General features: G+C 47.4%; 1 protein-coding gene across 1 annotated transcript in view; it reads left to right on the top strand.

Moving 5' to 3' along the window:
- The window catches only part of LOC135553107 (calsyntenin-2-like), a 509,523-nt gene that overhangs the window by 460,082 nt on the left and 31,921 nt on the right, over nt 1-17,520 (top strand). Inside the window, exons 9-11 of the mRNA XM_064985212.1 lie at nt 8,626-8,788; nt 12,825-12,991; nt 13,938-14,086. Of these exons, the coding sequence (XP_064841284.1) occupies nt 8,626-8,788; nt 12,825-12,991; nt 13,938-14,086 (479 nt within the window). The remainder of the gene's footprint in view (nt 1-8,625; nt 8,789-12,824; nt 12,992-13,937; nt 14,087-17,520) is intronic.

Raw genomic sequence — 17,520 nt, 5'->3', positions numbered from 1 at the left:
TGAAAGGTTGCAAGTTCAAATCCCCGAGCTGACAAGGTACAAATCTGTCGTTCTGCCCCTGAACAGGGTGTTAACCCACTGCTCCCAGGCCATCATTGAAAATAAGAATTAGTTCTTATCTGACTTGCCTAGTAAAATAAAATTATTTTGGAACTTTTCTGAGTGTAATGTTTACTGTTTTAAGAGAGGTGAGAGAGTCAAAATAAACATTATGCTGAGTGAGACAAGGAGGAGAAAGCAAGAGCGAGTGAGATGATGCAGGGATATGAAGAGAGAGAAAGGGAGTAAAGAGAGAGGAGGGGGCAAGAGAGGACACCTGAGAAGTGTGCATGAAAGGGCTGTCGGAGAAGGCGGGCTGTAGCTTTTAAGACCGTAGGTCTGGGTCCTGTGGAGTGAAAGCTAGAGAGTGTCAGGGTTACTCCATTCAGAGCAGGACAACCCTCCAGAGAGTGTCAGGGTTACTCCATACAGAGCAGGACTACCCATAGAGAGTGTCAGGGTTACTCCATACAGAGCATGACTACCCATAGAGAGTGTCATGGTTACTCCATACAGAGCAGGACTACCGAAAGAGAGTGTCGTGGTTACTCCATACAGATCAGGACTACCCATAGAGAGTGTCAGGGTTACTCCATACAGATCAGGACTACCCATAGAGAGTGTCAGGGTTACTCCATTCAAAGCAGGACTACCCTCAAGAGAGTGTCATGGTTACTCCGTACAGAGCAGGACTACCCATAGAGAGTGTCAGGGTTACTCCATACAGAGCAGGACTACCCATAGAGAGTGTCAGGGTTATTCCATAGAGAGCAGGACTACCCACTTGGAGAGTGTCATGGTTACGCGATACAGAGCAGGACTACCCCCCAGAGAGTGTCATGGTTCCTCCAAACAGAGCAGGACGACACCCTAGAGAGTGTATTGGTTACTCCATACAGAGCAGACTACCCCTAGAGAGTGTTGGTGTTACTCCATACAGAGCAGGACTACCCGATTGTCAGAGTTACTCCAAACAGAGCGGGACTACCCCTAGAGAGTGTCAGAGTTACTCCATACAGGGCAGGACTACCCCTAGAGAGTGTATTGGTTACCCCAAACAGAGCGGGACTACCCCTAGAGAGTGTCAGAGTTACTCCATACAGAGCAGGACTACCCCTAGAGAGTGTCAGAGTTACTCCATACAGAGCAGGACTACCCCTAGAGAGTGTCAGAGTTACTCCATACAGAGCAGGACTACCCCTAGAGAGTGTCAGAGTTACTCCATATAGAGCAGGACAACCCCCTAGAGAGTGTCAGGGTTACTCCATACAGGGCAGGACTACCCCTAGAGAGTGTCAGAGTTACTCCAAACAGAGCAGGACTACACCCTAAAGATTGTCATGGTTACTCCATAAAGAGCAGGACTACCCCTCGAGAGTGTCATGGTTACTCCATACAGAGCAGACTACCTCTAGAGAGTGTCAGGGTTACTCCATATAGAGCAGGACTACCCCTTGAGAGTGTCATGGTTACTCCATACAGAGCAGACTACCTCTAGAGAGTGTCAGGGTTACTCCATATAGAGCAGGACTACCCCTAGAGAGTGTCATGGTTACTCCATACAGAGCAGGACTACCCCTCGAGAGTGTCAGGGTTACTACATATAGAGCAGGACTACACCCTAAAGATTGCCATGGTTACTCCATACAGAGCAGGACTACCCCTCGAGAGTGTCATGGTTACTCCATACAGAGCAGACTACCTCTAGAGAGTGTCAGGGTTACTCCATATAGAGCAGGACTACCCCTACAGAATGTCATGGTTACTCCATACAGAGCAGGACTACCCCTCGAGAGTGTCAGAGTTACTCCAAACAGAGCAGGACTACCCCGAGTGTCAGAGTTACTCCATATAGAGCAGGACTACCTCTAGAGAGTGTCAGGGTTACTCCATACAGAGCAGGACTACCCCTAGAGAGTGTCAGAGTTAATCCAAACAGAGCAGGACTACCCCGAGTGTCAGAGTTACTCCATACAGAGCAGGACTACCCCGAGTGTCAGAGTTACTCCATACAGAGCAGGACTACCCCTCAAGAGTGTCAGGGTTACTCCATACAGAGCAGGACTACCCCTAGAGAGTGTCAGAGTTACTACAAATGGAGCAGGACTACCCCCTAGAGAGTGTCAGGGTTACTACAGATAGAGCAGAACTACCCCTAGAGAGTGCCAGAGTTACTCCAAACAGAGCATGACTACCCCTAGAGAGTGTCAGGGTTACTCCATACAGAGCAGGACTACCCACTAGAGAGTGTCATGGTTCCTCTAAACAGAGCAGGACGACACCCTAGAGAGTGTATTGCTTACCCCAAACAGAGCGTGACTACCCCTAGAGAGTGTCAGAGTTACTCCAAACAGAGCAGGACTACCCCTAGAGAGTGTCAGGGTTACTCCATACAGAGCAGGGCTACACCCTAAAGATTGCCATGGTTACTCCATACAGAGCAGGACTACCCCTCGAGAGTGTCATGGTTATTCCATACAGAGCAGACTACCTCTAGAGAATGTCAGGGTTACTCCATACAGAGCAGGACTAACCGTAGAGAGTGTCAGGGTTACTTCATACAGAGCAGGACTACCCCTAGAGAGTGTCAGGGTTACTCCATACAGAGCAGGACTACCCCTAGAGAGTGTCAGAGTTACTCCAAACAGAGCAGGACTACCCCAAGTGTCAGAGTTACTCCAAACAGAGCAGGACTAACCCTAGAGAGTGTCAGAGTTACTCCATACAGAGCAGGACTACCCCCTAGAGAGTGTCAGAGTTACTCCATACAGAGCAGGACTACCCCCTAGAGACTGTCATGGTTCCTCCAATCAGAGCAGGACTACCCCCTAGAGAGTGTCAGAGTTACTCCATACAGAGCAGGACTACCCCTAGAGAGTGTCAGGGTTACTCCATACAGAGCAGGACTACCCCTAGAGAGTGTCAGAGTTAATCCAAACAGAGCAGGACTACCCCGAGTGTCAGAGTTACTCCATACAGAGCAGGACTACCCCGAGTGTCAGAGTTACTCCATACAGAGCAGGACTACCCCTCAAGAGTGTCAGGGTTACTCCATACAGAGCAGGACTACCCCTAGAGAGTGTCAGAGTTACTACAAATGGAGCAGGACTACCCCCTAGAGAGTGTCAGGGTTACTACAGATAGAGCAGAACTACCCCTAGAGAGTGCCAGAGTTACTCCAAACAGAGCATGACTACCCCTAGAGAGTGTCAGGGTTACTCCATACAGAGCAGGACTACCCACTAGAGAGTGTCATGGTTCCTCTAAACAGAGCAGGACGACACCCTAGAGAGTGTATTGCTTACCCCAAACAGAGCGTGACTACCCCTAGAGAGTGTCAGAGTTACTCCAAACAGAGCAGGACTACCCCTAGAGAGTGTCAGGGTTACTCCATACAGAGCAGGGCTACACCCTAAAGATTGCCATGGTTACTCCATACAGAGCAGGACTACCCCTCGAGAGTGTCATGGTTATTCCATACAGAGCAGACTACCTCTAGAGAATGTCAGGGTTACTCCATACAGAGCAGGACTAACCGTAGAGAGTGTCAGGGTTACTCCATACAGAGCAGGACTACCCCTAGAGAGTGTCAGAGTTACTCCAAACAGAGCAGGACTACCCCCTAGAGACTGTCAGAGTTACTCCATACAGAGCAGGACTACCCCCTAGAGACTGTCATGGTTCCTCCAATCAGAGCAGGACTACCCCCTAGAGAGTGTCAGAGTTACTCCATACAGAGCAGGACAACCCCCTAGAGAGTGTCAGGGCTACTCCATACAGAGCAGGACTACCCCTAGAGAGTGTCAGAGTTACTCCAAACAGAGCAGGACTAACCCTAGAGAGTGTCAGAGTTACTCCATACAGAGCAGGACTACCCCCTAGAGACTGTCATGGTTCCTCCAATCAGAGCAGGACTACCCCCTAGAGAGTGTCAGAGTTACTCCATACAGAGCAGGACAACCCCCTAGAGAGTGTCAGGGCTACTGCATACAGAGCAGGACTACCCCTAGAGAGTGTCAGAGTTACTCCATACAGAGCAGGACTACCCCTAGAGAGTGTCAGAGTTACTCCATACAGAGCAGGACTACCCCTAGAGAGTGTCAGAGTTACTCCATACAGAGCAGGACTACCCCTAGAGAGTGTCAGAGTTACTCCATACAGAGCAGGACTACCCCTAGAGAGTGTCAGAGTTACTCCATACAGAGCAGGACTACCCCCTAGAGAGTGTCAGAGTTACTCCATACAGAGCAGGACTACCCCCTAGAGAGTGTCATGGTTCCTCTAAACAGAGCAGGACGACACCCTAGAGAGTGTATTGGTTACCCCAAACAGAGCGGGACTACCCCTAGAGAGTGTCAGAGTTACTCCAAACAGAGCAGGACTACCCGAGTGTCAGAGTTACTCCAAACAGAGCGGGACTACCCCTAGAGAGTGTCAGAGTTACTCCATACAGAGCAGGACTACCCGTAGAGAGTGTCAGAGTTACTCCATATAGAGCAGGACAACCCCCTAGAGAGTGTCAGGGCTACTCCATACAGGGCAGGACTACCCCTAGAGAGTGTCAGAGTTACTCCATACAGAGCAGGACAACCCCCTAGAGAGTGTCAGGGCTACTCCATACAGAGCAGGACTACCCCTAGAGAGTGTCAGAGTTACTCCATACAGAGCAGGACTACCCATAGAGAGTGTCAGGGTTACTCCAAACAGAGCAGGACTACCCCTAGAGAGTGTCAGAGTTACTCCATACAGAGCAGGACTACCCCCTAGAGAGTGTCATGGTTCCTCTAAACAGAGCAGGATGACACCCTAGAGAGTGTATTGGTTACCCCAAACAGAGCGGGACTACACCTAGAGAGTGTCAGAGTTACTCCAAACAGAGCAGGACTACCCCTAGAGAGTGTCAGGGTTACTCCATACAGGGCAGGACTACCCCTAGAGAGTGTCAGAGTTACTCCATACAGAGCAGGACTACCCCCCAGAGAGTGTCATGGTTCCTCCAAACAGAGCAGGACGACACCCTAGAGAGTGTATTGGTTACTCCATACAGAGCAGACTACCCCTAGAGGGTGTTGGTGTTACTCCATACAGAGCAGGACTACCCGAGTGTCAGAGTTACTCCAAACAGAGCGGGACTACCCCTAGAGAGTGTCAGAGTTACTCCATACAGAGCAGGACTACCCCCTAGAGAGTGTCAGGGTTACTCCATACAGGGCAGGACTACCCCTAGAGAGTGTCAGAGTTACTCCATATAGAGCAGGACAACCCCCTAGAGAGTGTCAGGGTTACTCCATACAGGGCAGGACTACCCCTAGAGAGTGTCAGAGTTACTCCATATAGAGCAGGACTACCCCTAGAGAGTGTCAGAGTTACTCCAAACAGAGCAGGACTACACCCTAAAGATTGCCATGGTTACTCCATACAGAGCAGGACTACCCCTCGAGAGTGTCATGGTTACTCCATACAGAGCAGACTACCTTTAGAGAGTGTCAGGGTTACTCCATATAGAGCAGGACTACCCCTAGAGAGTGACATGGTTACTCCATACAGAGCAGGACTACCCCTCGAGAGTGTCAGGGTTACTACATATAGAGCAGGACTACACCCTAAAGATTGCCATGGTTACTCCATACAGAGCAGGACTACCCCTCGAGAGTGTCATGGTTACTCCATACAGAGCAGACTACCTCTAGAGAGTGTCAGGGTTACTCCATATAGAGCAGGACTACCCCTAGAGAGTGTCAGAGTTACTCCATACAGAGCAGGACTACCCCTAGAGAGTGTCAGAGTTACTCCAAACAGAGCAGGACTACCCCCTAGAGAGTGTCATGGTTCCTCCAAGCAGAGCAGGACGACACCCTAGAGAGTGTATTGGTTACTCCATACAGAGCAGGACTACCCCTAGAGAGTGTCAGGGTTACTCCATACAGGGCAGGACTACCCCTAGAGAGTGTCAGAGTTACTCCATACAGAGCAGGACTACCCCCCAGAGAGTGTCATGGTTCCTCCAAACAGAGCAGGACGACACCCTAGAGAGTGTATTGGTTACTCCATACAGAGCAGACTACCCCTAGAGAGTGTTGGTGTTACTCCATACAGAGCAGGACTACCCGAGTGTCAGAGTTACTCCAAACAGAGCGGGACTACCCCTAGAGAGTGTCAGAGTTACTCCATACAGAGCAGGACTACCCGTAGAGAGTGTCAGAGTTACTCCATATAGAGCAGGACAACCCGAGTGTCAGAGTTACTCCAAACAGAGCGGGACTACCCCTAGAGAGTGTCAGAGTTACTCCATACAGAGCAGGACTACCCGAGTGTCAGAGTTACTCCAAACAGAGCGGGACTACCCCTAGAGAGTGTCAGAGTTACTCCATACAGGGCAGGACTACCCCTAGAGAGTGTCAGGGTTACTCCATACAGGGCAGGACTACCCCTAGAGAGTGTCAGAGTTACTCCAAACAGAGCAGGACTACACCCTAAAGATTGCCATGGTTACTCCATACAGAGCAGGACTACCCCTCGAGAGTGTCATGGTTACTCCATACAGAGCAGACTACCTCTAGAGAGTGTCAGGGTTACTCCATATAGAGCAGGACTACCCCTAGAGAGTGTCATGGTTACTCCATACAGAGCAGGACTACCCCTCGAGAGTGTCAGGGTTACTACATATAGAGCAGGACTACACCCTAAAGATTGCCATGGTTACTCCATACAGAGCAGGACTACCCCTCGAGAGTGTCATGGTTACTCCATACAGAGCAGACTACCTCTAGAGAGTGTCAGGGTTACTCCATATAGAGCAGGACTACCCCTAGAGAGTGTCATGGTTACTCCATACAGAGCAGGACTACCCCTCGAGAGTGTCAGGGTTACTACATATAGAGCAGGACTACCCCTAGAGAGTGTCAGAGTTACTCCATACAGAGCAGGACTACCCCTAGAGAGTGTCAGAGTTACTCCAAACAGAGCAGGACTACCCCCTAGAGAGTGTCATGGTTCCTCCAAGCAGAGCAGGACTACCCCGAGTGTCAGAGTTACTCCATACAGAGCATGACTACCCCGAGTGTCAGAGTTACTCCATACAGAGCAGGACTACCCCTCAAGAGTGTCAGGGTTACTACATATAGAGCAGGACTACCCCTAGAGAGTGTCAGAGTTACTCCAAACAGAGCAGAACTACCCCTAGAGAGTGTCAGAGTTACTCCATACAGAGCAGGACTACCCCTAGAGAGTGTCAGAGTTACTCCAAACAGAGCAGGACTACCCCGAGTGTCAGAGTTACTCCATACAGAGCAGGACTACCCCTCAAGAGTGTCAGGGTTACTACATATAGAGCAGGACTACCCCTAGAGAGTGTCAGAGTTACTCCAAACAGAGCAGAACTACCCCTAGAGAGTGTCAGAGTTACTCCATACAGAGCAGGACTACCCCGAGTGTCAGAGTTACTCCATACAGAGCAGGACTACCCCGAGTGTCAGAGTTACTCCATACAGAGCAGGACTACCCCTAGAGAGTGTCAGAGTTACTCCATACAGAGCGGGACTACCCCTGCTGTGAGCAGTGCTCGTCATGCCCTAAGTGAAATGACGGCCTACCCATCTGCTGTCCTCGCAGGGCAACATTAGAGGTGTGTTTAGCCCATCTCAGAGCTTTCAGTCCCCCTCAGACAGACAGCCTGCATGGGTGCTATAAACCTCCATAAGCTCTCCCTAAACCACAACCAGTGGCACAAACTGATCGACAGACCCAGCACAAGCCTTTATACTGTATCTGCCTCACAAAACGAACTATGCTCTTCTTATAAAGAAAGAGCTGATGGAACTTCTTGTGATTATGTTTATCTAACACCCCCTTCTCATCTCTCCCCTTTTCTCTCTCTCTCAATTCAAATGGCTTTATTAGCATGATAAACATATGTTTACATTGCCAAAGCAAGTGAAATAGATAATGAACAAAAGTGAAATAATCAATCAAAAATGAATGAAGATAAAGTGAACTAGTCCTGCAGAGTTTTACCTCCCTTCAACTCCTCTCCCTCTCATCCAATCACTCTACCTTAAAAGGCTGACAGGATTTAACAGTCCAAAGAGTTCTACAATTAGTTTCAAAGGAATAAACACATTTCAAATGTCATAGTATGGCTATGTACAGTGTTAAAATTATGTGCAAATAATTAAACTACAAAAGGGAAAATAAAATGTATTTACAATGGTGTTTGTTCTTCACTGGTTGACCTGGCAACAGGTCACACATATTGCTGCTGTGATGGCACACTGATATTTCCCCCAACAGATATGGGAGTTTATAAAAATTGGATTTGTTTTCGAATTCTTTGTGGGTCTGTGTAGTCTGAGGGAAATAGGTGTCTCTAAAATGGTCATACATTTGTCAGGAGGTTAGGAAGTGCAGCTCAGTTTCCACCTCATTTTGTGGGCAGTGTGCACATAGCCTGTCTTTTCTTGAGAGCCAGGTCTGCCTACTGCAGCCTTTCTCAATAGCAAGGCTATGCTCACTCTCTCTCTCTGTTCCTGTCTCTTTCACTCGCTCTCTCTCTCTCTTTCACTCACTCTCTGTCTTTTTCCGGTGCAGATCTGTGATAAGGAGTGGCACTATTACGTCATTAATGTGGAGTTTCCTGTGGTGACACTCTACGTGGACGGAGTGACCTTCGACCCTTACCTGGTGACAGACGATTGGCCGATCCACCCATCTCAGATTGACGTGCAGCTTACTTTGGGTGCCTGCTGGCAAGGTGATGATGATGACAATGATGATGATGCTGATGATAAATGATCAAAAAATATTATAGATCAACATGAACGTCTAATTCACGTCAGAATTAGACTTTCATGTTTCTCAAATGTTAAATTTAGACGTTTTTAAACTTAACTTCTTGACGCACGGATCCCTTTAGCGGGATCATTTTCATCAACAACCACTGAATTGCAAAGCGCCAAATAAAATAAAAATTACTAAAAATGTTTATATTCATGAAATCAGAAGTGCAATATAGCAAAACACACCGTAGCATGTTGTTAATCCGCCTGTCGTGTCAGATTTTGAAAATATGCTTTATAGCGAAAGCAATCCAAGCGTTTGTGTGAGTTTATCGATCACTAGACAAAACATTATGAACACCTAGCATCAAAGTAGCTTGGTCACGAAAATCAGAAAAGCAATAAAATTAATCTCTCTTGATGATCTTCGGATGTTTTCACTCACAAGACTCCCAGTTACACAAATGTTCCTTTTGTTCCATAAAGATTATTTTTATATCCAAAATACCTCCATTTGTTTGGCGTGTTATGTTCAGAAATCCACAGGCTTGAGCGGTCACGACATCGCAGACGAAAATTCCAAATAGTATCTGTAATGTCCACAGAAACATGTCAAACGTTTTTTATAATCAATCCTCAGGTTGTTTTAAAAGTATATAATTGATAATATATCAACCGGCACTGCCTCTTTTTCAGTAGGAGAGGGAGAGACAATGGCTGCCCCACTCTGTTGCGCAAGCAAAACTCATGCGAACACCCAGCTATCCACTGACGTCATGTTATCTTTCTCGCTCATTTTCAAAATAAAAGCCTGAAACTATGTCTAAAGACTGTTGACACCTTGAGGAAGCGATAGGGAAAGGAATCTGGTTGATATCCCTTTAAATGGAGCGAAGGCAGGCTATGGAACATGGAGCTTTCAAAATAGAAGCCACTTTCTGGTTTGATTTTCCTCAGGTTTTCGCCTGCAATATCAGTTCTGTTACACTCACAGACAATATTTGGACAGTTTTGAAAACTTTAGAGTGTTTTCTATCCTAATCTGTCAAATCTATGCATATTCTAGCATTTGGGCCTGAGAAATAGGCTGTTTACTTTAGGAACGTTATTTTTCCAAACATAAAAATAGTGCCCCCTAGCTGAAAGAGGTTACGTTTAGGCATTAACTCTGAATGGTTAAGGTTTGGGATAGGCTTAAAACAAACATATAAAAAACAACATTCTATCGCTGGATTCGAACATGCATCCCTTATAATCCGATATTTACACCCATCCACCATCCCCGTCCACGACACCCTAGCAAAACCTAAACCAACTTGAAGCTAACAGCTCTCACAGTTGCCCCTAGTGGCCGGTTTCAACGTCATCTTCAAACGTCTTCAGACATGGATGGATGTCGAATACTGACTTGTATGACGGGTGACCTGGCTGGAAAATGATGACTATGATGATCTGCAACCAATGTCTTGCCCCTGTTGTGTGCCACTGTTGACTGGTTCGATGTGGGGAAATGTTTGGGGGATCTGACCTGACAGCTGATCAGTTAAGCCGACTGGACAAGTGGTGTCAGCTTTGCTCTCTCCAGTCTTACAAAGTTGAAGTTCTATGTGCATGATGTGTATTTTTGAAAGTGAATGAACCTGACTGCCAGAAGCTTTTAATCCATCTTCGATGCACAATGAAGTTGAACAGTGGAGATACAATCAAGCTGTCTTCAGCAAAGCCCAGTTAAAGAATAGATAACAGGTCACTTCTACTACAGTAGAGCCTACTGTTACTGTTGCTAAATGACTGTATGAATGTGTGTAATGATGGGTAGCCCTAAATGATGTGTCGAAATAGATCAGGCCATTTTCAACAGGGTGGCAGGACAGGAGGAGAAGAGTGGAGGAGAGGAGGAGAGGAACGGTTGAGGAGAGGAGAGGAGAAGAGAAGAGGAGAGGAGAGGAGAGGAGAGGAGAGGAGAGGAGAGGAGAGGAGAGGAGAGGAGAGGAGAGGAGAGGAGAGGAGAGGAGAGGAGAGGAGAGGAGAGGAGAGGAGAGGAGAGAAGAGAAGATTACTTCTCCTTTCCACAACTGATGTTTTTCTTCTCTTTCGTTGAATGGCAGATGGAGTTGAATGACAGATGGAGGTGAATGGCAGATGGAGTTGAATGGCAGATGGAGTTGAATGACAGATGGAGGTGAATGGCAGATGGAGTTGAATGACAGATGGAGGTGAATGGCAGATGGAGTTGAATGGCAGATGGAGTTGAATGACAGATGGAGGTGAATGGCAGATGGAGTTGAATGACAGATGGAGGTGAATGGCAGATGGAGTTGAATGGCAGATGGAGTTGAATGACAGATGGAGGTGAATGGCAGATGAAGTTGAATGGCAGATGGAGTTGAATGGCAGATGGAGGTGAATGGCAGATGGAGTTGAATGACAGATGGAGGGGAATGGCAGATGGAGTTGAATGACAGATGGAGGTGAATGGCAGATGGAGTTGAATGACAGATGGAGGTGAATGGCAGATGGAGTTGAATGGCAGATGGAGTTGAATGACAGATGGAGTTGAATGACAGATGGAGTTGAATGACAGATGGAGGTGAATGGCAGATGGAGTTGAATGACAGATGGAGGTGAATGGCAGATGGAGTTGAATGGCAGATGGAGTTGAATGGCAGATGGAGTTGAATGACAGATGGAGTTGAATGGCAGATGGGGGTGAATGGCAGATGGAGTTGAATGACAGATGGAGTTGAATGGCAGATGGAGGTGAATGACAGATGGAGTTGAATGACAGATGGAGGTGAATGGCAGATGGAGGTGAATGGCAGATGGAGTTGAATGGCAGATGGAGTTGGGTAGCCCTGAAGAAGGGATTAGAAGACCTTGAATAGAGATGGAGGTCAGCGACCATTAGGCCTCTCTGAAGGGAACTAAGCCCTCAGTAACCACCCTGTTATCTTTACACAGCGCTATTAGCTCTGACCATTGCCTTTTCAAAGACACTAGCTGCTAGCGACCACCTCCACTGACAAGCTCTAGTGAATGTTCCTTCAAACTTCTGGAGGAGTCTGTCTCAGGCTTTCTGTGGTAATCGCAGATGAGGAATGATTATTCTCCCTGGCTGTGAAGGAATTTGCGACGTGATTTGTTTATTTTACATTAGCGTTTTATAAGTGCTCATTTGCATAACGCATAGCCTCTCTGAGCTAGTGGTGACGGGATGGGAAACTGTGTGATGGAATTGGCATTTTAGAAGGAAAGAAATTGACATGAAAAAAGGGAAGAAAAATGTTTGAAGTTTGATAGAGAAAGTTCAGTGTGTCTATAGAGTCAGTGGATTATTGTTCAGGCCAGCAGATTGACCGTTTGCACTAAGGCAGAGTTCACACAGTCTTGTAGAGAAACAGCGTTTGCTGTCCTTTCTGCCCTCTCTCTAATGGTGATGTTGTTCTTTCCAGCCCTCATTCTCTTAGAGAAAGTGTGCTTTTGCGTGCGTGTTTTTCTCTGTGTGTTTTATCATGCAGCCTGTACACTGCATGCTGAAGGGAAGTGCCTGTCTACCCAGACATGAGAGACCAGGCAGGTGGCAGGCTGCAGTTTAAACCCTCTCTCTCTCCCTTAACCATATCCTGAAGGTAATTAAAATTGTGCTTGGCGTGGTGCTGCCAACAGGCTCACAGTGAAACACACAAACCTCCTGGTCTGAGAAATGACCTGGGATCAGTGGAATGTCGCCAGCCCATCTGCCTAGTAATGTCACAGACAGTACAGTAACAGTACATTAGTAGTGGCATTGAGAGAGGGGGGACTGACTCAGGACCTGTCTGATTAAAGTGCATGCTGGGAGACCTGAAGTTTTCGAAGGCCATTAACAGTGAGATTACTGTGTGCTTTTGTCACTTACTGACTTTTTAGTCATTGGCTATTGATGTGTCTGAAAGGATTTCCTTCCGTTCTACATCATAATAGTGGAACTGTATGTAGTTATTATTCATGAACTGTGTCTTCTGTGTGTAGGTGGTGAGGTGACGATGCCGCGGTTCACTCAGTACTTCCGGGGCAGTCTGTCAGGGCTGACCATCAGGCCAGGGAAGATAGAGAGCCAGAAGGTAATCTCCTGTCTACAGGCCTGTAAGGAAGGACTGGACATCAACTCACTGGAGAGCCTGGGCAAGGGCATCAAGGTAAGGCGGCCGACCGACCGACCGAACGGCCGACTGACAGACAGACAGACAGTAAACGCATTCAAATGCTGATATACTGTATATTCAAACATATGTTAAAACACTTAGTCTCCCCTTCCTTTCCTCGCCTACCCCCTTTCTATCCCCACGTCCTTCCCTCCTTCCTCCCCCCTTACAGTCTGAAGCTGATTCATCTCCCAGTATAGAGAGAGAGGGAGGAAATAAAGAGAAGAGAGAGGCCTTATTGTAGAACTCTTTGGACTGTTGTTCCATGATTAAATCCTGTCAACCTTTTAAGGTAGAGTGATAGGATGAGAGGGAGAGGAGAGGAGTTGAAGGGAGGTAAAACTCTGCAGGACTAGTTCACTTTCTTTTTCAAATGATTTCATTTTCTTTTTGTGGCGCCACTTTTCCACAGGTCTCCTGAGTCTAGTACAGCTTAAGGATAGTGTTTAGGATCAGGTGGGAGCCTTGACAATACAATCACAGGAGAAGGAGAGGACGAGAGGAGAGAGAGGGGGAGAACAGAGGGATAAAAGGAAACGGAGAGAGCTCCCTGAAGCGTTGTGTCTTTGCTGCTGTGTGTGAATGAGGCTGTGGTATCAGCAGCATAAAGCCTCTTCAGTGAGACTGAGACTCAGTGCATCATGTCCACTGGGACCCAGAGCTGTGTCTGAGTGTGTCTGAGCAACACAATAAGCTTATGATCCCTCAAACAGAGAAGAAGAATGAACACACCCTCATGATGTACACTCAAACACACTCAATCGGACACACTCAGACACATACTTATGCTGTACACACACTTAGACACACTCAGACACACAGTTTTTTCAGTGTGGGTTACACTGTGGTAAAGTCTGATGTGTTCTCTCGCCGTCTCTCTCTCCCTCTCTCTCTCTTTTTCTCTCTGTCTCCCTCTGTCGCTCTCTCTCTTCTCTCTCAGTTCCACTTCAACCCAGCCCAGTCGATCCTGGTGATGGAGGGCGAGGATCTGGAGAACATGAACGCTGCTCTGAGGAAGGTCTCCTACATCAACTCCCGCCAGTTTCCTACACCGGGCATCAGACACCTGCACATCTCAACCTCAGTACAGTACGCAAGCAATGGCTAATTCTACCTTTACCACTGACTGTTACATAATCTCTATCTGTCACTCTCTCTCTCTCCTCTGTCCATCATCCACCTCAGTACAGTGACTGGATAAGGTCTTCTCTGTCCTTCATCTACCTCAGTACAGTGACTGGATAAGGTCTTCTCTGTCCTTCATCTACCTCAGTACAGTGACTGGATAAGGTCTTCTCTCTCCTGTCCTTCATCTACCTCAGTACAGTGACTGGATAAGGTCTTCTCTGTCCTTCATCTACCTCAGTACAGTGACTGGATAAGGTCTTCTCTGTCCTTTATCTACCTCAGTACAGTGACTGGATAAGGTCTTCTCTCTCCTGTCCTTCATCTACCTCAGTACAGTGACTGGATAAGGTCTTCTCTCTCCTGTCCTTCATCTACCTCAGTACAGTGATGGCGCCGGAGGAGATGGCCGCCATTTTATTGTCTCCTAACCAATTGTGCTTTTATGTGTATTATGTGTTTTTTTCCGTAATAAAATGTAAATGATTTTGTACATAATGTTTCTGCAACAGTATCTTACGGCAGAAAAGAGCTTCTGGATATCAGGACAGCGATCGCTCAACTCGGATTAGACAAAGAGCTTCTGGATATCAGGACAGCGATCGCTCACCTCGGATTAGACAAAGAGCTTCTGGATATCAGGACAGTGATCACTCACCTCAGACTAGACAAAGAGCTTCTGGATATCAGGACAGCGATCACTCACCTCGGATTAGACAAAGAGCTTCTGGATATCAGGACAGCGATCGCTCACCTCGGATTAGACAAAGAGCTTCTGGATATCAGGACAGCGATCACTCACCTCAGACTAGACAAAGAGCTTCTGGATATCAGGACAGCGATCGCTCACCTCGGATTAGACAAAGAGCTTCTGGATATCAGGACAGCGATCACTCACCTCAGACTAGACAAAGAGCTTCTGGATATCAGGACAGCGATCACTCACCTCAGACTAGACAAAGAGCTTCTGGACATCAGGACAGCGATCGCTCACCTCGGATTAGACAAAGAGCTTCTGGATATCAGGACAGCGATCACTCACCTCAGACTAGACAAAGAGCTTCTGGATATCAGGACAGCGATCGCTCACCTCGGATTAGACAAAGAGCTTCTGGATATCAGGACAGCGATCGCTCACCTCGGATTAGACAAAGAGCTTCTGGACATCAGGACAGCGATCGCTCACCTCGGATCAGACTAAGAGCTTCTGGACATCAGGACAGCGATCGCTCACCTCGGATTAGACAAAGAGCTTCTGGATATCAGGACAGCGATCGCTCACCTCGGATTAGACAAAGAGCTTCTGGACATCAGGACAGCGATCGCTCACCTCGGATTAGACTAAGAGCTTCTGGACATCAGGACAGCGATCGCTCACCTCGGATTAGACTAAGAGCTTCTGGACATCAGGACAGCGATCGCTCACCTCGGATTAGACAAAGAGCTTCTAGATTTCAGGACAGCGATCACTCACCTCGGATTAGACAAAGTGCTTCTGGATATCAGGACAGCGATCGCTCACCTCGGATTAGACAAAGATTTTTCTACAGCAGCAACAGCAGCAAGTAGGACTCACATGATATTCTCCAAATAACCCACAGGGCAGACATCCCAATTGTCCGCAAAAGGAAGTGACGCAGAGGACAAAGAGCCGAATGCCCCGTCCGGACCCGCAGAAGACAACTAGGAAAGCTGCCGTTACCGTCAATACTATTCGCCAACATGCATCATTGGACAATAAACTAGACGAGGTATGATCACGAATATCCTACCAACGGGACATCAAAAACTGTAATATCCTATGCTTCACGGAATTGTGGCTGAATTACGACGTGAATTACGGCATGATAGAACAGCACACTCCTGTAAGATGGGGGCGACGATCTGTGCATGTTTGTAAACAGCAGCTGGTGCACAAAATCGAAGGAAGTCTCTAGATTTTGCTCGCCTGAAGTGGAATATATTGTGATAAACTGCAGGCCACGCTACTTGCCTAGAGAGTTCTCAGGTATACTTTTCGTGGCTGTTTATTTACCACCACAGACAGATGCTGACACTAAGCCCACACTCAGTCAGCTGTATAAGGAAATAAGCAAACAGGAAACCACTCACCCAGAGGCTGCGCTCCTAGTGGCCGGAGACTTTAATGCAGGGAAACTTAAATCAGTTCTACCAAATCTCTATCAACATGTTAAATCTGCAACCAGAGGGGAAAAAAATTCTAGATCACCTGTACTCCACACACAGAGACGCGTACAAAGCTCTCCCTCGCCCTCCATGTGGTAAATTCGACCACAACTCTATCCTCCTGATTCCTGCTTACAAGCAAAAATTAAAGCAGGAAGTACCAGTGACTCTATAAAAAAATGGTCAGATGAAGCAGATGCTAAACTACAGGACTGTTTTGCTATCACAGATTGGAACATGTTTCAGGATTCTTCCGATGACATTGAGGAGTACACCACATCAGTCACTGGCTTTATCAATAAGTGCATTGAGGACGTCATCCCCACAGTGACTGTACATACATACCCCAACCAGAAGCCATGGATTACAGGCAACATTCGCACTGAGCGAAAGGGTAGAGCTGCCGCTTTCAAGGTGCGGGACTCTAACCCGGAAGATTAAAAGAAATCCCGCTATGCCCTCTGACGAACCATCAAACAGGCAAAGGATCAATACAGGACTAAGATTGAATCCTACTACACCGGCTCCGACGCTCGGATGTGGCAGGGCTTGCAAACTATTACAGACTACAAAGGGAAGCACAGCCGCGAGTTGCCGAGTGACACGAGCCTACCAGACGAGCCAAATCACTCTATGCTCGCTTTGAGGCAAGCAACACTGAGGTATGCATGAGAGCATCAGCTGTTCCGGACCACTGTGTGATCACGCTCTCCATAGCGGACGTGAGTAAGGCCTTTAAACAGGTCAACATACACATGGCTGCGGGGCCAGACGGATTACCAGTACGTACCTGTACCTGTAACTCTACCTGTACCTCTACTTGTACCTGTAACTCTACCTCTACCTCTACCGATATCTCTAACTCTACCTGTACCTGTAACTCTACCTGTACCTCCACCTTTACCTCTAACAGTACCTCTACCTCTACCTGTACCCGTACCTGTAACTCTACCTGTACCTCTACCTGTACCCGTACCTGTAACTCTACCTGTACCTGTACCTCTACCTGTACCTCTACCTGTATCTCTAACTCTACCTGTAACTCTACCTCTACCTGTATCTCTAACTCTACCTGTACCTCTACCTGTACCTGTAACTCTACCTGTAACTCTACCTGTACCTGTAACTCTAACTCTACCTGTACCTCTACCTTTACCTCTAACAGTACCTCTACCTGTACCCGTACCTGTAACTCTACCTGTACCTCTACC

This window comes from Oncorhynchus masou, chromosome 13 (genome assembly GCF_036934945.1).
Source record: "Oncorhynchus masou masou isolate Uvic2021 chromosome 13, UVic_Omas_1.1, whole genome shotgun sequence".
In the NCBI taxonomy this organism is placed as follows: Eukaryota; Metazoa; Chordata; class Actinopteri; order Salmoniformes; family Salmonidae; genus Oncorhynchus; species Oncorhynchus masou.
This window is presented reverse-complemented; position numbering and strand designations above follow the sequence as displayed.